The sequence below is a fragment of the Peromyscus maniculatus genome, chromosome 21 (assembly GCF_049852395.1).
Source record: "Peromyscus maniculatus bairdii isolate BWxNUB_F1_BW_parent chromosome 21, HU_Pman_BW_mat_3.1, whole genome shotgun sequence".
Classification (NCBI taxonomy): domain Eukaryota; kingdom Metazoa; phylum Chordata; class Mammalia; order Rodentia; family Cricetidae; genus Peromyscus; species Peromyscus maniculatus.
In genome coordinates, this window is record NC_134872.1 from 1775186 (window position 1) to 1794889 (window position 19704).

General features: G+C 48.1%; 1 protein-coding gene and 1 long non-coding RNA gene across 19 annotated transcripts in view; both read left to right on the forward strand.

The window, feature by feature from the left end:
* The first annotated feature begins 728 nt into the window (after positions 1-728).
* LOC102924859 (H-2 class I histocompatibility antigen, D-37 alpha chain-like) overlaps positions 729-19704 on the forward strand; it is a 66033-nt gene continuing 47057 nt past the window's right edge. For 4 of the 18 annotated variants that reach the window (XM_076558101.1, XM_076558102.1, XM_076558112.1 and 1 more), the window contains exons 1-4: positions 17597-17979; positions 18407-18544; positions 18715-18984; positions 19234-19509. In XM_076558101.1, coding sequence (XP_076414216.1) covers positions 18487-18544; positions 18715-18984; positions 19234-19509 — 604 coding nt within the window. In that variant the 5' untranslated portion in view covers positions 17597-17979; positions 18407-18486. The other 14 variants (XM_076558093.1, XM_076558092.1, XM_076558105.1 and 11 more) reach the window with 10 other exon arrangements.
* Positions 9817-16276, forward strand: LOC121824877 (uncharacterized). Its single transcript, XR_013046831.1, has 4 exons — positions 9817-10168; positions 12932-13434; positions 13832-13861; positions 13977-16276. It is a non-coding gene; the product is annotated as an uncharacterized LOC121824877 (long non-coding RNA).

Sequence of the window (19704 nt, forward strand, 5' to 3'; positions counted from 1 at the left end):
TGTCCCCAGCCCTGTCCTGTGTCCAGGATTGTGAGCAGCCAGGGCTGCAGTGTAAGGCCTGCCTGGCCTCAGTCCTGGCTGTAGCTTTTTAACCATCCTTCCTGTTTATTTCTTCTCTTCTTAGTTGTGTGGAGGAGTAACCCTGTGTCATTCCTGTGAGTGGTGCCTGTCTCATTCTCCTTTGAGTGTGACCACAATAGGGGTGTTTTTCCTGTCTCTGTCCCAAGAAGACCCCTGCACTCAGGAGGTGAACTTCAGTCTCCTGAGCTCCTGCCTCCTTCCAGAGCTGTGGCCTGGAGTTTCTCCCTGTCTCCCAATCTCTCAGAATCTAATGCTTGTGTGTAGGATCAGCAGAAAGGATTGATCCTCAGGGTCAGGTCCTGCTGGGACTGTGTTCTGCTCTACTCCACTCCCTCTACCTCCCTGGCCTTGGGAATCCTGGTGCAGCCTCTGATGGTAACTCTGTCATCAGCAGAGTCTACTAGTGTGTGCAGCTAGGAAACAGTAACTTTGGTAATATTGGGATCAGCAGGCAACTCCAAAAGGGGGTAGAGCTTTCTACATAGTATATCTAAGTACAACTGAGAAGCTTAATGTGACAGTGAAGAATTAAATGGACAGTGGCGGTGAACACCTTTAATCTAGGCACTCCAGAGACCTCTCTCTCCCTCTTGCTCTCTGATTCGTTCTCAGGCTCTCCCACGCTCCATCTGGCTCTGAGGAAATCGGCCGCTGTGTCATGAGCAGTCTGCAGAGCTTCCTAGTTAAGTAGAAGCAGAGGATTCTAGGGAGTTTCAGTAAGAACTGGAGCCCTTTACCGCAGCAGCCACAGCCCGGAAACGGGTAACAATGCGCGGTTCACACCCACAAATGGGTGGAGAGATCCCGGACAGCCAACCAGCGACAGACGCACATGGGCACCTGTTATGAAATTCAGACGGGCTGCCTGACGACGCGCTCCAGATCTGAGTACGATGGAGTCAGGCACGCGCACGCTGCTCTTGCTGCTGGTGGCCGCCCTGTCCCCGACCCGGACCCGCGCGGGTGAGTGCGGGGTCGGGAGGGAAACGGAGTCTGGGGGGAGGGCGGGGACGGCCACGGGGAAGCCGCGTCCCCGCGCCGCCCAGCCAGACACTCCCGCCCTTCTCCACCGCGTCCCGAGCCCCGCGCCCTGCTCCCCTCCCGGCCCGGGAAGGTCGGGGTCTCACCGCGCGCCGCCCCCAGGCTCGCACTCGCTGCGGTATTTCTACACCATCGTGTCCCGGCCCGGCCTCGGGGAGCCCCGGTTCATCATTGTCGGCTACGTGGATGACACGCAGTTCGTGCGCTACGACAGCGATGCGGAGACTCCGAGGATGGAGCCGCTGGCGCCTTGGGTGGAGCTGGAGGGACCAGAGTATTGGGAGAGGGAAACACAGAAAGCCAAGATCACCCAGCAGACTTTCCGAAGGAACCTGAGGGCCCTGTCCAGCTACTACAACCATAGCCATGAAGGTGAGTGACCGCGAGTCGGAAGTCTTAACCCCTCCAATTCTCCAAGGACAGACCCAGTGGCCCCTGGTGCCAAGTCCGAAGTTCTGCCCAAGACACAGACTGGGAGCTGGTTTCCTATTCAGTTTAGAGAAGGCAGTGGGTGGGTGAGGCCCTGGAGCAGAGCTGACCGCGGGGATGGGAACAGGCTCTCACACCATCCAGGTGATATCTGGCTGTGATGTGGATTCAAACGGACGCCTCCTCCGTGGATATGAACAATTCGCCTATGATGGCTGCGATTACATCTCCCTGAACCAGGACCTGAAAACGTGGACAGCTGCGGACAGGGTGGCACAGATTACCCGGCTGGAGTTGGAGCAGGCTGGTGAAGCAGAGAGATACAGGGCCTACCTGGAGGGCGAGTGCATAGAAAGGCTCTGCAGATACCTGGAGAACGGGACCACTAACCTGCGCGCAGGTGCGTGGGGCCTAGGGCAGCTCTTCAGTCTGCCCTTGGGTTGGGGCTCAGTCCTGAGGAAGAAGAGACCTGTCTGCTGGGGTAATGCCCCTGCCTCTTCATTCGTTTATTTTTTTTAAACTTTATTACAAAAGAAAAAATAAAACACTCCAGAATTAACCAGAACGAGTCTATACCTCTCAGCGAACTTCTATAGTTAGAGCAGCCATTCTGAACCTGTGTATGTTTGCAGTGGACTTTACATGTTCATGTCAAATATATTTTTATTCACTTATTCAGAATCAACACACAAAAAAACTATGAACGATTTAGAACTAGAAAATAATTATATTCATAACTTGTTTCATAACTCAAGTCCATTACCTACATTTAGTTCTTCCTCTTCCTTCAGTATTTGGCCTTTCCTGTTGGCTTTTTTTGTGATTTTACACTGTGTCCACTTGTACATTTGTTTACATTGATGGCTAAATCTAGCTTATGAGGAAAAACAGTGTGGCCACTTGGGAGGGTTGTTTTGTTTTGTTGTTTGTTTGTTTTAGATTAGGGTGGTTTTTCTGTTGTTGTTCCCCGCCCCCCAAATCAGGGTTTCTCTGTGTAGCCCTGGAAGTCATTCTAGACAAGAGACAAGGCTGGTCTCCTGAACTCATAGAGATCCACCTGCCTCTGCCTCCACAGTGCTGGGCTTAAAGGCGTTCCCCACCATGCCTGGTGTTTAGTTTTTTCTTCTTTAAGAAAACTGTCTATTCAGTTCCCTCACCCACTTGTTCAATGGCGAGTTCCTTGTTATTTAGTTTCTGAGGTTCTCTGTAAATTAAGGACACTAGTCCCTTGTACAGGTTTCCTCCTATTGTGGCTTCTGGTCACTCTGCTGATTGTGTCCTATGCTGTGAAGAGGTTTTATTTTCATGCGGATGCAAGGCCTGATTAGTTCCTCTGGTATTGCCCTATTCTTAGGCTCTGGTCTACCCTTATATCTGGAGGGTTTCCCCTAAGTTGTCTTCTTGAAGTTTAGGTATTTCAAGGTTGAACTTTATAAGGTCTTTGCTCCATTTTGACTTTATCTTTGTAGAAGGTAAAAGATGAAGCAAGACTTTAAGGCCAGCACATAGAAGGCAGAGAAAAATGGATCTCTGTGAGCTGGAGGCCAGCCTGGTCTACTAAGTTCCAGAAAGAGAGAGAGAGAGAGAGAGAGAGAGAGAGAGAGAGAGAGAGAGAGAGAGAGACAGAGAGAGAGAGAGAGACAGAGAGAGAGACAGAGAGAGAGACAGAGAGAGAGACAGAGAGAGAGACAGAGAGAGAGACAGAGAGACAGAGAGAGACAGAGAGAGAGAAGGAAAGGAGGGAGGAAGGAAAGGGAGGGTGGGAAGGGAGGGAGGGAAGGAAGGAAGGAAAGACAGGTAAAACTCTTCTCAGGTAGAAACCTAGTGTTGCAGCATCATTTGCAGAATGGGATCTTTTTTCCAATGTGTGTTTCACATTCTTTGTCTAAAACAAGTATGCATAGTTTTTCATTTTATTTCTGGGATCTCTATTCTATTCCTTTGATTTTCCTGTCTCTTTCTGCCACTTCCAGGCTGTCTTGGTCACTATAACTCTGGTATAATTTGAGGTTGGGATTGTAACACCTCCAGCAGTGTTCTTAGTCCTTAAGAATGTTTGACTATTAGTGGTCTTTTGTGATTCCATATGATTTCTTTTTTCTAAACATGTGAAATCTATAGAATTTTGGTAACATTACATTAAACCTGTACATTAAAATTGGTAGTGTGGCCATTGTCACAGTGTTAGCTCTGACAGTCCAGGGCATGGATTGTCTTTCCATCCTCTAACATTGTCTTCTGTGATTTCCTGTGTCAGTATCTTGAAGTTTTTATTGCAGAGTTGTTCCAAGTCTTTGGTTACATGTATCCTGAAACACTTAATTCTGTTGGAGTTACTTTGAATGTTGTACATTTCCTATTTCTTTTTCTGAAAGTGCACTGTTGGCATGAATGAAGGATACTTTTTATATTGATTTTGTATCTGGAAACCTTAAGTGTTTATTAGGTCCAAGAGTTTTCCAGTAGACTCAATGGGGTCATTTAAGAAAAGGATTGTGTTATTCGGAAGCAGTGATAGTTTGATTTCTTCCTTTTCTATTTTGTTCCCTTTCATGCCTTTCTCTTGTGTAATTGTAATAGCTGAGCCTTCAAACACCATAGCAAATAGAGTGGAGAGTGGACACCCTCACCTCATTCCTGGTTTTAGAAGAAACACTCAGTTTCTCTGCATTGGATATAATGTTGCACCATCACCCTGCTCTTGCATGTGGGACAGGGAGAGCATTACTGGATTTCTTTTATGTACTTTGTTTCTTTCTTTGGTATTTTTTTATGGCATCTCTCTCTGTAGTCCGGGGTGCCCTATAACTTATTATGTAGACCAGCATTGGCTCAAACTCAAGAATTCATCTGCTTCTGCTGGTATTAAAGATGTGTGCCACAATGCACAGCCACACATGAGATTTCTGACTAGACTTGGCTCTCCCAGGGCTCACCCTCCTCTCAGGACAGTTCAGAATCTTTCTTAATGTTGAAGGAGAGATCTCTGAAACAACCCCAATTCCTTCATTCTACAGCCCATTGTGCACCCTACAATTTCAGCTATTGGAGTCTGACTGCAGTGATGCTGGATTTCTCATCCTCACCCAGTCAGGAGCAGAAGTCATTTTTTCCTATTGGATGACTAGAGTCTCCTACCCTAGGCTCTTTTATCCAGATTCTAGAACTTTACAATGAAAAGATTATCCAGGATCCTTTGGAATCCTATGGGGGATTTTTACATCATGCTATTTCTGACCCTGCTCAGGACCGGCTCATGTGCATCCCTAGAGTTCCCAGGATGAATGCAAAACACCTGAGCTTTACAACTTTTCTCAGTCCCACCAGAGACACATGTGACCCATCACCCCAGACCTGAAGGAAATGCCACACTGAGATGCTGGGCCCTGGGATTCTACCCTGCTGACATCACCCTGACCTGGAAGAAGGATGAGGAGGAACAGACACAGGACATGGAGCTTGTGGAGACCAGGCCTGCAGGGGATGGAACCTTCCAGAAGTGGGCATCTCTGGTGGTGCCTTCTGGGGAGGAGCAGAGATACACATGCCATGTGGTTCATGAGGGTCTGCCTGAGCCCCTGACCCTGAGATGGGGTAAGGAAGGAGAGGGTGTAGAGCTGGGGTCAGAAAAGCTGGAGCCTTCTACAAACCCTGAGCAGTGTCAGGGGTGAGGTCATGTCCCCACTTTCTTTTCCTCTCCCTTCCCTTCCCTTCCCTTCCCTTCCCTTCCCTTCCCTCCCTCCCCTCCCCTCCCCTCCCCTCCCCTCCCCTCCCCTCCCCTCCCCTCCCCTCCCCTTCCTTTCCCTTCCCTTCCCTTCCCTTTCCAGAGCCTCCTCAGTCCACTGTCCTCATCATGACAATCATTGCTGTTCTGCTTCTCCTTGGAGCTGTGGCCATCATTGGAGCTGTGGTGGCTGTTGTGAGGAAGAGGAGGAGAAACACAGGTAGGAAAGGGCACGTCTGAGTTCTCTCTCAGCACCTTTTAGAAGTGTGCTTTTGTTTGTTTGTTTGTTTGTTTTTGTTTGTTTTGGTTTTTTGAGACAGGGTTTCTCTGTGTAACTTTTTGCCGTTCCTGGAACTCGCTTTGGAGACCAGGCTGGCCTCGAACTCACAGAGATCAGCCTTCCTCTGCCTCCCGAGTGCTGGGATTAAAGGCATGCGCCACCAACGCCCAGCTGTGCTCTGCTTTTTTTTTTTTATATGAGGTAAGTTCTCTCTCTCTCTCTCTCTCTCTCTCTCTCTCTCTCTCTCTCTCTCTCTCTCTTTTTTTAAAGATTTATTTATTTATTATGTATACAGCATATGTGACTGCAGGCCAGAAGAGGGCATCAGGTCTCATTACAGATGGTTGTGAGGCACCATGTGGTTGCTGGGAACTGAACTCATGACCTCTGGAAGAGCAGTCAGTGCTATTAACCATCTCTGGCCTGAGCCATCTCTGAGCCATCTCTCCAGCCCTGTGCTCTGCTTTTTTAATGGGAAACATCCACATCCACTTTGCTACTGTCACTAGCCTTGATCTGCTCTCAGAGTTCTGGAATCTTCCTAGGGTCGGGGTCCTCTCTGGTCTCTCATGGCTTTTTTCTCACAGGTGGAAAAGGAGGAGACTATGTTCCATCTCCAGGTAAGTGAGTAGGCAGGATTGTCCCTGAGACTCTTGGGGTGGAGCTGGAGCTGGTGGGGAGCCCAGCCAGCCCATAATTCCTCCTCCAGCCACATCCTCTAAGTCTTCTGAGTGTGCCTTGATACTTCTTCGTCTGCAGACATGTACAGTTCCCAGAGCTCCGACTTGTCCCTGGAGACTGGAAAAGGTGACACCCTGGTGTAGATGTAACCAACCGTCTTATTAAATAAGAAACACAGAACCAATGCAAAGAAGAAAGCCAAGAGATCAGAGCTAAGAGCCTTACCCACCTGCTGCAGCTAGCCTCTTCAGCCAAGAGACCTCTCCGAAAGAGACCTACTTCCTGTCTGTTTGTCTTTATATAGACTTGCTGTTCTGCCTTCTCATTGGTTGTAAACACAACCACATGACTGCCTCGTCACTGCCTGTCTGTACAGAACTCCTGGTCTTCTATGGTTGGTATTGAGATTAAAGGCGTGTGTCTCCAATGCTGGCTGTATCCTTGAACACACAGAGATCTACCTAGCTCTGCCTACCAAGTGCTGGGATTAAAGGCGTACGCCACCACTGCCCACCTATTGCTATGGCTCTAATAGCTCTGACCCTCAGGCAACTTTATTTATGAACATACAATTAAAATCACATTTCAGTACAATTAAAATATCACCATATTTCCCCTTTTCTATTTTAATAAAAAGAAAAAAGGAAAAAGGTTATAACTAACAAAAGAAAAACTATATACAAAAGTACAATAACTATATACAATATATACAAGTAACAAATACCTGAACAATGTCTAGTCCATTTGTATTTGACAAATTCAGAGAAAATAATTCCATTATCTATCCTATTTTGGTAAGTTCAAAATGTATCTAATTCACTTTTTAGCCTAATTTATCTTCAACTATAACTAACAAATCTTCAACTATAACTAACTAATCTTCAACTCCCTCAGAGACCCAAGAAGGAAATAATATTAGCTAACAAAAATAAAAACAGGAAGTGCATGCAAGCAACTTCCAAAATATTTGTGAGTTGACAGAAACAGCCAGCTGCCTGGACAGTCACTTGAGGTTTCTCTGCAGTGTTGGGGCATCATCTTAAGCCTATAGGCTTAGCGTATCTGACAGACTCATTTGTGAAGTAAGATGTACACAAGGTCAACAGTTCAACCTCACATTGGGTGAGAGCAGTCCAAGTACCAGAAACACCTGAATTCCACTAGTGTCATGTCATGATTCAGGATTTTAAATTCTGGAAATTGTTGATGTTTTTTTAATTCAGCTGTCCATTCTTATTGGCTGTGTATATGTAGCTTCATCTCAGCATCCCATTCTTCTCCACATCCCTCTATTAAATGCCAGTCTACTATTGAGAGGCGTGAGCTTAGTTACTAACTCTTCCACATTCTTCCTACAACCAGTTCCAAGGGCCTAAGAACCACCTTGACAGGGTTATCACAGCACTGGCCCACTCCTGGTATTACATGTCTGCATTGTTAGTGTTCTCATTGCTGTTAGCAGATACCCAACAAGAAGACTTAAGAGAAGAAAGGTCGATTTTGCCCAGTCCCAGGAGAAACAGCTCACCAGGGAGGGGACAGCATGGTGGCAGGTACAGGAGGTGACTGGTACATCACAGTTACCATCAGGAACTCGGGGGGTTGAGTTCTTTGCCCAGCTTGCTCTTTCTCCTCTGACCACTGCTTGTGGAAAGATGCCACACCTATTCCCACCTCAAGAACCTAATCTGGAGCCTCTCTCACAGACAGGAGATTTGTGTCCTAGGTGATTACAGACCCCACCACCCCCTCCATCCTGTCTTCTTGTCAAAGTGCCTCTTTCCCATGTTCCTCTACTAGAGGTATGCCCTTTGACCCTGCTTTGTTTTCTCCTTTCCCAGGAGGAACATCAATTTGCAACCAGCTCAGGCTACAGTCCAAGAGCCTGTTTCAAACATTAATTATTAATTAATTATATAGATTCAGCCTCCTTAATGATCCATTATTACAGACCATATTGAGATAGACCCCATAGTGTTTTTTTCAAATGGACTCTCTCTCTCTCCCCCACCCCCCACACCCAGTTTTAAAAATTTTTTATTTTATGTACACAGAAGTATTTTACCCACATGAAGACAAGTCTATCACATGCCTGTACTGCCCAGGGATGCCAGAAGAGGGAGGCAGTCGTCCTGGAACGGGATGACAGGCAGTTGTGAGCTGCTGCAAGTTCTCTCAGTGGCTGAGGTCTCTCTGCAGCCTCAGAGCCAGTGGTTTTCATAGAGCAGAACAGAAACATTCAATGATAGAATCACCTTGTAATTAACCACCTAGTAACTACCACTTGGGTAGTTAGAGTATAATATCTAAGATTACATGAAACAAAGTATTAAAAACAATCTGTTGTGACCATGTCGCGAGACCCCCAAGAAAGACCCCCACAGAGCCGATATCCGATGCAGAACACAAAGGGGTTTGTTGATAACAAGCAAGCCCGGGCTTGGTCCGCGTCCAACACACTGGCTAGAGGTGAAGGAGGACGGACCTGAGCTCTCAGGGTGAAGGGTTTTTAAAGAGAAAAACCACAAGCAGGGTGGAACAAGCCTTGGTGTCATATGATTGGGTGAGGGCGTGTAACCTTGAATTTACTGGTTGGGGGTTACAGTTATTTTTGGGCAGGCCTGGACAAATGCCAGGCCCTCTCTTTGAGCTACTATGGGGGCTGGCTGTCCTGGAACTTTCACATTGACCCATGCATGTAGCTCTAAGTTGGTGAGGGATCCCGACAGTAAACAACTGGCTAAACCTTGAGCAGTCAGAGCACGTGCAGAAAGGGAGCTACTGTAAGGACTATGTCTTTTGCTTATGGTCATCCCAGAAACTGATTGCTCAAGTCTCAGGGAACAGAAATTGAGGCCTGATCTCTGAGAGAAGACTGAGCAGCCTGTTATGACATCTGCTTAGTCCTTTCAAATCCTCCCACAGACTGGAGAGAGAGCTCAGCTGTCAAGAGCACATACCCAGGTCTTACAAAGAACCTGGGGTTGGTTCCCAGTGCTCACATGGCGCTCACACTCATCTATAACTCCAGCTCCAGGAAATCTGTCCTCCTCGGGCACTGCACTCAAATACTCACACACACACAAAAAAACACACAAACATAATTTTAAAATAAATTAAATTAACTAAAATTTACATAGACTTTGTACCAAGACTCAGAGAAACGATGTACCCAAGAGGCATGAGTGCCAGACAACATGGGTCTGGTTAAAATCCCAAGTCCTGTCATGGCTCTGACTGCATTTTCTTTAATAAAGACTCCGGGTTGGTTCCCAGCACAGGTGTGTGTCCTTATGCACAGTATCGATTTGTCTCTCAGTCCTGATCTGGTTTTTCTCACTGCACACAAATAACTCACTCACAATTCTCATGCCTCTAGGACACCTAGTTTCCAGAGAAGCCGTCAGCCACAGAGTTTCCAGGTCCAGCAGTCAACAGGAACAAAGTCCACATTCATCACAGACCCCAGAGTGAGGACTGTGCCCTCAGTGGCTTTGGTCCAGCTGCTGGCTAGTGCCTTAGTTCTGACCCAGAACCCAGCTGAGAGTAAAGGCAGCCCCAGGAGGAGGCAGTACCCTGTCAGCTTAACTTAGAGGCCCTGATCCCTCCTGTCTCCCCTCCTTCACCTGGGACCCTGGGCACAGGAGGAGAGTTGGGATCTCACTGCTCTCTCTGGCAGGCTCGCTCGCACTTGCTGTGGTATTTCCACACAGCCTCATTCCGGCCCCGCCATGGGGAACCTTGATACTAAGCAAATGACACTCAGTTCAACAGCTATGCTGAGACTCCAAGAATGGAGCCGCCCGCGCTGTTTGTAGAGCAGGAGGGGCCGGATTATTGAGAGGGGGGGACACAAAAAGCCAGGAGCACAGGGCAGAACTTCAGATGGAACCTGAAGACCCCGCTTGGCTACTACAATCAGAGTGACAATGGTGAGTGACCGCGGCCACTTGAATCTCCCCCGGGACAGTCTTGGGTCATCCTGACCCACAGGGTGGAAGTTTCATCCAAACACCTGGCCAGACCATCAAACAGGAAAGACCCCGCAGAGTTTCGCATAGGTTTCCATTGAACTTCTGTTTCTGAACATTCAGATTATGGACTGACAGCGGGGCACGGCGGCCACAAGGTGGCGCTGACCACCTGGTCCTCACCAGATCCTCTCTTGCTCCAGTGGATGTATGGCTGCGACCTGGGGACAGATGGCCGCCGCTCTGTGGGTACTGTAAGGAGGCCTATGATGGCCGGGACTACATTGCCCTGAATGACAACATTTGCTGTCAGATTTATTGATGACAGCCATTCTGTGAAGGGCTATCTCAAGGCACTTTTTTTCATTTTCATTTTTATTTCATTCTTATACACGGATGAGTGTTTTGCCTGTATGTGTGCATGTGCACTACATGTGTGCCTGGTGAGTATCCTAGGCTCAGACGAGGGAGTCAGATTCCCTAGGACCTGAGTTACATAGAGTGCATCTAACCTAGGTCCTCTGCAAGACCATCAAGTGTTCTTAACCTCTGACCCAACTCTTCAGCCCCCTAAAGTAATTTTAATCTGCATTTTCAAAAAAAATTAAAGGTACTGAACACACTAAAAATAGTTAGTGGCCATTTATGATTTTTCTTTTATTAAGATACCTGTCTCTTAGTTGATTGGCAATGGTAATTCCTTGGTATTTCGTTTCTGCAGTTCTCTGTAAATTGAGGACTCTAGTCCTTGTCTACAGTTCAGCTGGTACAGGTTTCCTCCTGTTGTGGCTTCTGGTCACTCTGCTGACTGTGTCCTGTGCTGGGAAGAGACTTTATTTTCATGCTGATGCATGGCCTGATTAGTTACTCTGATATTGTCCTATTTTGATGCTCTTGTCTATCCCAGCATCTGGAAGGGTTTCCCCTAGGTTGTCTTCTTGAGGTTTGGGTGTTCCAAGTTTGAACTTAGTAAGGTCTTTGCTCTGTTTCAAGTTTACTTTTGTACAAGGTGAAAGGTAAGAATCTAAATTCATCTTCTCAGGCAGAAAAACAGTGTTGCAGCATCATGTGTAGAATGGGATCTTTTTCCAATGTGTGTTTTGCATTCTTTGTCTAAAATTAAGCATGCATACCTTTGTCATTTTATTTTCAGGATCTCTGTCCTATGCCTTAGTCTCCCGTCTGTTTTATGTCAGTCCAGGCCGTCTTTGTCACGACAGCTCTGGTATAAATTGTGGTTGGGATTGTAACACCTTAACATTGTTTGTCATCTGTAAAAATTCTTGTCTTTTCTATAAAGCTATGAAATACATCAGTTTTAATAATAGCACTTTAAATCTATATGATAATTTTGGTTCTATGGCCAAAATGACTGGCAGGTACCATCCTGCCAGACCAGAAGCATGGGTTGTCTTTCCATCTACTATTATTCTTTTCTTTGATTTCCTGTGTCAGCATCTTGAAGTTTTCATTTTAGAGTTGTTTCACTGCTTTGCTTAGAAACATCTCTAAACACTTTATCCTGGTGGAATGACTTTGAATGTTGTACTTTTCCTAAGTTCTTTTTTGAGAAATTCACTACTGACATATGTGAAGGCAACTTTTTTATTGATTTATGTATCTGGCAACCATAGTGTTTATTAGGTCCAAGAGTGTCCTCTGGACTCAACAGGGTCTTTTTTTTTTTTTTTTAAATTTACTTATCTAGGTATTATGTATACAGTATTCTGCCTGTATATGTCCTTGCAGGCCAGAAGAAGGCACCAGATCTCATTACAGGAGGCTGTGAGCCACCATGTGGTTGCTGGGAATTGAACTCAGGACCTTTGGAAGAGCAGTCAGTGCTCTTAACCACTGAGCCATCTCTCCTGCCCTCAACAGGGTCTTTTAAGTAAAGAATCATGTTGTCTGGAAATAGTGTGACTTCTTCCTTCCCTATTTTGATCCCTTAAACCTATCTTCTGTCTAGATCTGATAGCTTATATAAAATCATAACTGTGCCGGGCGGTGGTGGCACACACCTTTAATCCCAGCCCTCGGGAGGCAGAAGCAGGCAGATCTCTGTGAGTTCGAGGCCAGCCTGGACTACAGAGTGAGTTCCAGGAAAGGCGCAAAGCTACACAGAGAAACCCTGTCTCGAAAAACCAAAAAAAAAAAAAAAAAAAAAGAAAAAAAAAAAGAAAGAAAGAAAGAAAAAATAATCACTGTATCAAATAAGATGGTGGAGACTGTACACCCTGTCTCCTTCCTGGCTTAGACTCTCCCAGGCTCACCCTTCTATCAGGACAGTTCAGAGTGTGCCTCAGCAGGGAAGGAGAGAAGATCCCTGAAATGACCAAAGCAGTTAACCTTCAGTCTGAAGACCTGTGTGGGACACAGCCTTGCTCAGGTCCAGTTCTCTCTGTCTCACTCAAGGTCTCTGGAGTCTGACATCAGTGATGATGGATCCCTCACCCTCACTCAGTCAGGAGAGAAGTCCCTTTTTCCTGATGTGACACCTAGAGTTCTCTGACCCTGGGATTCCCTCCCACCCCCGCCAATATATAGACTTGCCCAAGAAAAGATAATCCAAAACTCTGTGTGATTGCTACAGTAGTAGCAATTTTCACCCAACCATCACCCCATTTCTGACGCTTCCAAGGAAGGTCCCATGGACCTTGCTGGAGTCCCCAGGAAGAATGCAAAACACTTGAGCTTTCCAGCTCTTCTCCTCATGCCCCGCAGGGACACATGTGACCCATCACCCCAGACCTGAAGGTGACATCACACTCAGGTGCTGGACCCTGGGATTCTACCCTGCTGACATCAGTATGACATGGAAGAGAGATGAAGAGGAACTAACACAGGACATGGAGCTGCTGGAAACAAGGCCTGCAGGGGATGGGACCTTCCAGAAGTGGGCAGCTGTGGTGGTGCTTATTGAAGAGGGGCAGAAATACACATGCCACGTGCAGCATGAGGGTCTGCCTGAGCCCCTCACCCTGAGATGGGGGAAGGAGGGTTTGGGTGTAAATGGGATCAAGAAAGATGAAGCCTTCTGCAGACCCTGGGCAGAGTCAGGTCTGAGAGCCGGAACCAGGACCCTCACCTTCCCTTCCTTTCCCTTCCTTCCCTAGAGACTCCTCAGTCCTTCCCCATCATGACCATTGTTGGTGCTGTCCTTGGAGCTGTGCTGATCTTAGGTTTTATCATTGGAGGTGTTATGATGTGGATGAGGAAGAACACAGGTATGGAAGGTGCGGGGTGTGTGCTATTTTTTTCATTTATCACCTTCAAGAAAGGTACACAGTGAATGGGTACACACACACACACACACACACACACACACACACACACACACACACACACCATATGCACACCCATGCCAATCTCAGGGTCTATATGCTGACAATCACCTTAATGTAAAGCACTTAGAAAATGAAAAACACATTCATAACCCTGATGATGGAGGCGATGAGGACTTGATTCTCAGAGGTCAGAGAATGCCTCCAGACTGGCATTGGTTCATTCCCTGCATATCTCCTTCCCCATGCTTCCTGAACCAAACCTGGTCTGCACTCACAGTTCTGAAAGCTTGCTGGGGACCAGGACTTCCCTGGTCTCTCACAGCTTTTCTTCTCACAGGTGGAGAAGGAGGCTATGCTCCTGCTGCAGGTCAGTATGTGAGGAAGAATTGTCTCTGAGGGTCTTGGGTGGAAGCTGAGCAGATAGTTTCTCCTCCAGCCCCACCTGTCAGTCTCCTGACTGTGTCTGGTCATTTCTTCTGCAGGCAGGGACAGTGCCTAGAACTCTGACTTTTACATGGAGGATTGAAAAGGTGACACCCTAGAGCCTGGTATTGGGGCTGAGACAAGGAGGAGAGGACTGGGTCCCAGGGCCTCTGGTACTTAGACCTCTCAGTGAGTGGTGGGCCTTTCAGAGGTCTTTCTATTGACTTTCTTGACTCTTGTTCTTTATCTCAGAACAGCTGCCCCGTGGGACTGAGGGACTAGTTCTGACTAAAGAACCATTGGATAATCTTTGAACAGAAATATCTGAGTTTTTCCTGTGTATACAATAGGAAAACACCAGGGCCCAACCCAGTCCTGCACACCAGGACCCTGTCCCTGCACGGCATTTGTTCCCTTCCACAGCCAACATTCCTGTCCAGCAGACAGGAGGGACATCTCCATCCTGTCACCTCCATGCTGCCCTGAGCTGCAGCCCTTGACTTCCCACTGAAAATAAGAACCTGAATGTGAACTTGATGTTCAAGTCCTTGACCTGAGAGACTAGCAGGTCAAGTTAAAGGAGAGGATTCTGAAAGTGTGATGGAAACTATGAATGGCAGCTTGGAGAACCTTCCAGAATCTGTGTTTTATATGTTGAGTGTCGAGGGACAGGAGGAATCTGTGGGAGCTGAGTGAGGATGGGGCTGTGCCACGGGAGTTCAGTCCATGTGTGAATTGTTGTGGTCAGTCCTCAGCTATGTGCTCCTGGCTCCTGTCCTTGTCACTTAGTATAAACACATCCTGACAGAGTCTGTGATCACAGGGACACTGGGATGACAGAGCCTTGTCCTGTCCCCAGGACTGTGAGCAGCCAGGGCTGCTGTGACAGGCCAGCCTGGGCTCTGACCTGGCCATGGCTCTTCACCCCCCCACCCCCACCCCCCATCTTCTCTGTTTATTTCTTGTCTTTTTAGTTTGTATGGAGGAGTAACCCTGTTCTTGTTCTGTGAGTGGTGCCTGTCTCATCCTCCTTTGGGGTCCCTGAGTGACAGCAGGAGGAGGCATTTTCCATCCTGGTCCCCTCAAGTCCCCTGCACACAGGAGACTGTGGCCTGAGATGAACTTCAGTCTCCTGAGCTCCTGCCTCCTTCCAGGGATGTTGCCTGGAGTTTCTCCCATTTCCCATCTTTGAGAATCTCACTCCTGTCTGTAGGATCAGCAGAGAGGACTGGTCCACAGGGTCTCAGCTTGGATCCAGTCCTTGGGGCTGTGTTCTGCTCTCACCCAGAAAACATGCATGGCAGGTTCACAACATTATGATCTCAAGTTTCTGGTCGTGAGGGGTAAACAGCTGGCAGGGAGCAGCTACATGGTGGCTTTGGGTTGGAATCTTCCTGTCACATCAACACTTGCTAAAGGCATTCCAGCTCTGACACAGTCTCCACAGTGGTGCTCTCCAGGGGAAGGTCTTGATAGATGGAGAATGCTCAGCAGCAGTCATGAGTGAGTGATGCATGGGTTCAAATCCTGTAAGTAACACTACTTCCACACACTGACCCCAACGCTCTCTTTGAAAACAGAGTTTTAACAATAGAACTTTTATCTTGGGAAAAATCCTCAGAACTTGGCTGTTGTACAAGATTTTACTACAAAATACCGATTTATCTTCCACCCATCAAATGGAGATCAAAGATGCTGGCTCTTCTCATTTTAATTGGTCTCTAGAAACACTAGTGTTTGCAGTGAGGTCTCTGCCAGTTAAGTTATCCATGAAGTAAGTGATCAGTAGACATTCTGTGAAACCAAAGAGTCTGGTTATGAGGAGCCCCAAGGGGTTGGTTCTCAGCATCAGTTCTTAAGGCACTTAGTGACAAGAGTGTCACCAGCCTCACTGTGAACTCTGCTCTGTTCTCAGTCAACCTGCAATCATGTTCTCAGGCTGTGACAGGATACTGTGCTGCTGGGAGCCATGAACTTTCTAAATGAGTTCTACATGCTATATCATGATTTTTATACAACTAATGCTTTGTTTAAACACCAGTATTTTATTACAACTTCACTATAAATGTACATTGTCATTAAATGAACTTTTCAAAAATTAATATTATATTTTGTGAACAAAATGGATTTGTATAAAGGAAAAAAGATTTTTTAATAGCAGGCAGTAATTTAAAAACAACATATAGGAAATAAATTAAATGTGCTGCTGGAGGGGCTGTCTCCAACTCTTTTAATGGCTTTTGGGACTACTCATAGTGGGTGCCTTGCCCAGCCTTAGTCATGGGGAGGTTCTTAGTGTTACTGTAAATTGATATGCCATGTTTTATTGATACTCATGAGAGACCTGCCTTTCCTGGATGGAGACAAGAGGAGGGGATTGGGGGGGTGGAAGCTGGGGGAGTCAGGGGAACTGGAAAAAAGAAGATGGGGGGTGTCTGAGACAGGGATGTAAAATGTATAGATGAATAAAATTAATAAATAAAAATGTGCTCCTGGTCTACTGAGAATTTCTTAGCTTTCTTTAATCCTGGCTTGGAAACATGTATGTCAGATTTCTGGAATGTGTCTTCAGCCAAGAATTTTGTTAACTCACACATGTTTACAGATTGTATAAAGTAAAACAAGAAAGTGTGACTGTCCAGAGCAAGGTGGTTTTGTTCACTTCATCTGACATTTGCCAAAAGAGTAAGTGACAAATCAGTTAAATAAAAAAGACATTTCTTATAAAGATGTCAAGAAACACCGACTCTTACATCCTCCATGGTTGTCCCAATTTTTCAGTTAAGGTTTTTTTAAATTAAAGCCTTAAAAAAGAAGATAGCAAAATCCTTCTGACTCACAGGATGCTGAGGAAACATTGGATTTTATTCTGTGTGTTCACAGGTTTATCTCTGCCCTAAAAGGTGAAATTAATTCCTCTTCTGGGGTGTTCAGGACTTACTCTTTTCCCCTGGTGGAGAGAGGCTTGGGTTGGGCTGTGATCTGGGACTGGAAATTGGGCATATTGCTCACCCAGCCCTGCCTCTGATGACTGGCTCTGGGGAAGTCAGCTGCCAGGTCAAGAGCAGTCTCTAGAGAGACCTAGGTAATCAGGGACAGAGGAGTCCTGGGGACAGCCAGCAGGAACCTGAGCCATTTCCAGCTGTCCTATGAGGAAGCCACATCTCAAGTGACCCCAGCTCTCCTGAAGCCTTGAGAAAACTCGGCTAGATGAAAACTGAACTGTGACCTGGGAGAGAGGTCCTGAGCCAGGATCACTCAGGGACTCTCGGGTCACACACTGTGGGAAGTAATGAATGGCTGGTGTCTCCAGATGCTGAACTTGGCTGGTTTGCTACAAAGCAGCAGGTAACTGACAATCCTCCTGTGGAGTTCAGAGGACTCTGAGCTGAATCCCCAGCTTTCAAAGAGGAGGAATTATCCTGCCTTTCCATCTGCCCGAAGCTATTGTAGGGCAGTATTCTTATCATTTTATTCCAATTTTAAGTGTTTTCGGAAAGTCTCAGTCCCCAGGCTGTGAGGTTTCCCCATGTCCCCAGTTTCACTTCTCCAGCTCCTGACCTGTGTCGGGTCCTTCTGCCCGGACACTGATGACAAGTGTCCTGTTCGCACCCCCATTGGATGCCGAGATCCCTGAGAACCAACCAGCGTCGCCGCGGTCACGGGTTATAAAGTCCACGCAGCCCGCGGAAGTCAGACGCCCCAGATCTGAGATGGGGCGATGGCGCCGCGCACGCTGTTCACCTCCCGGCCCGTGCAACTGCCAGGAGACCCCAGAGGAGGGCTGGGATCTCACCGTGCGCCGCCCACAGGCTCACACCATAGTGTCGCGGCCCGGCCTCGGGGAGCCCCGGTACCTTGCTATTGGCTACGGGGACAACTCCTAGTTCCTGCGCTTCCATGGCAAAGCGGAAACTCTGAGAGCCAGGCCGCTGGTTCAGTGGGTAGAGCAGGAGGGGCCGGAGTACTGGGAGCGCCAGACCCGGATATTCAAGGAACACACACAGAATTTCCGAACGTGACTTCGGAACCTGCTCCACCTCTACCACCAGAGTCGGGACGGTGAGTGTGTCCCCAGTCGGAGGTCACGACCCCTCACCATCCCACGGACGGCCCGAATCTCCCCTGGCCCCAGTGTTCGAGCATCCGCAGGAGGCCGCGGGATGCGCTGTGAGAGTCTGAGTTTTGCCTTAGGTTTGGGGGCTGTTCCTGCGGGTGGGCCGGGCTGAGTCCCTGGCGGGGCACACTATCCAGGGCATGCATGGCTGCCCAAGAGTTATAAGAGCCAGAGGACAGGGGTCCGATTAAAGTCCCAGGTCATGTCATGGCTCTTACACCATTTTCTTTAATAAAGACGCCAGGGTGGTGCCCAGCACTGGTTGTCCATATGCACATTATCAATTTGTCTCTCAACCCTAATTGGCTTCTTCTCTGTGGACACCAATGATGCACTCACAATTCTCATTCCTATTGGACACCTTGTTTCTAGAGGAGCCAATCAGCGACAAGGAGGCTCAAAAGTTCCACAGTCAACAGGAACAAGGTCCCCAAGTCCCACGAGTGAGAACCATGTCTTCTGCTTCTTCGCTCACGCTGCTGGCCACAGTTCTCATCCGGACCCAGGCTAGTGAGTGAGGGGTGGGGAGCGAAAGGGACTCTGCGGGAAGGAGCAGGGCGCCGGGTGGGGGCGGTACCCCGTCAGCTCACCTTAGCTGCCCAGGCCGGTGTCTCCCCTGCCTTCACCGAGATCCCTGGGCCGGGAGTAGGTTCCGGGGTCTCACCGCGCGCCGCCCCCAGGCTCGCACTCGCTGCGGTATTTCCACACCGCCGTGTCCCGGCCCGGCCTCGGGGAGCCCCGGTACATCATCGTCGGCTACGTGGACGACACGCAGTTCGTGCGCTTCGACAGCGACTCGGAGACTCCGAGGGTAGAACCGCGGGCACCGTGGGTGGAGCAGGAGGGGCCGGAGTATTGGGAGGAGGAGACACGGAAAGCCAAGAACACAGGGAAGAACTTTAGATTGAACCTTCAGACCCTGCTCCACTACTACAACCAGAGTGAAAATGGTGAGTGACCGCGGCCCGATCACAGACTCCACCTTTCTGTGATCGGGGCCCCTGTGACGGGCCTTGGTCATCCAGGCCTGCTGGGTGGAAGTTTCATTCAAACACCTGCCAAGATCCTCAAACAGGAAACACCCGAAGAGTTTGGCATAGGTTTCCAGTGTGAAGTTTTTTTTCTGAAAGGTCGGGTTATGGAAGACAGTTATGGGCAGGGTGGCCGCAAGGTGGCGCTGACCACCGTGTCCCCCACAGACCCTCACACTCTGCAGTGGATGTACGGCTGCGAACTGGGGCCAAACGGTCGCCTGCTCCGCGGGTACTGTCAGGAGGCCTACGATGGCCGGGATTACATCGCCCTGAACGACGACCTGCGCTCCTGGACCACAAACGACTTGGCCTCACAGATCTCTAAGCGCAATTTAGAGGACGTGGGCGAGGCCGACCACCAGAGGGCGTACCTGCAGAGCATGTGCATAGAGTGGCTGAAGAAATACTTGGAGTTGGGGAAAGCCACCCTGCTGCGCTCAGGTACCTAGTGATCCCTCCCTGCTTTTTCTGGTAGTGTGGAGGAAAGGCTTGGGGCACTTTCTAGGAAGAACGCTGTCCAGCAGTCACTGGCTGAGGAATAAGGAGAGGGAGACTCCAGGCTGCTTTTCCCATAGAGAGACTCATTCTTTTACAGAAGGTCAGCCTTGACTATGGCCCTGGACACAAGGGGGATTT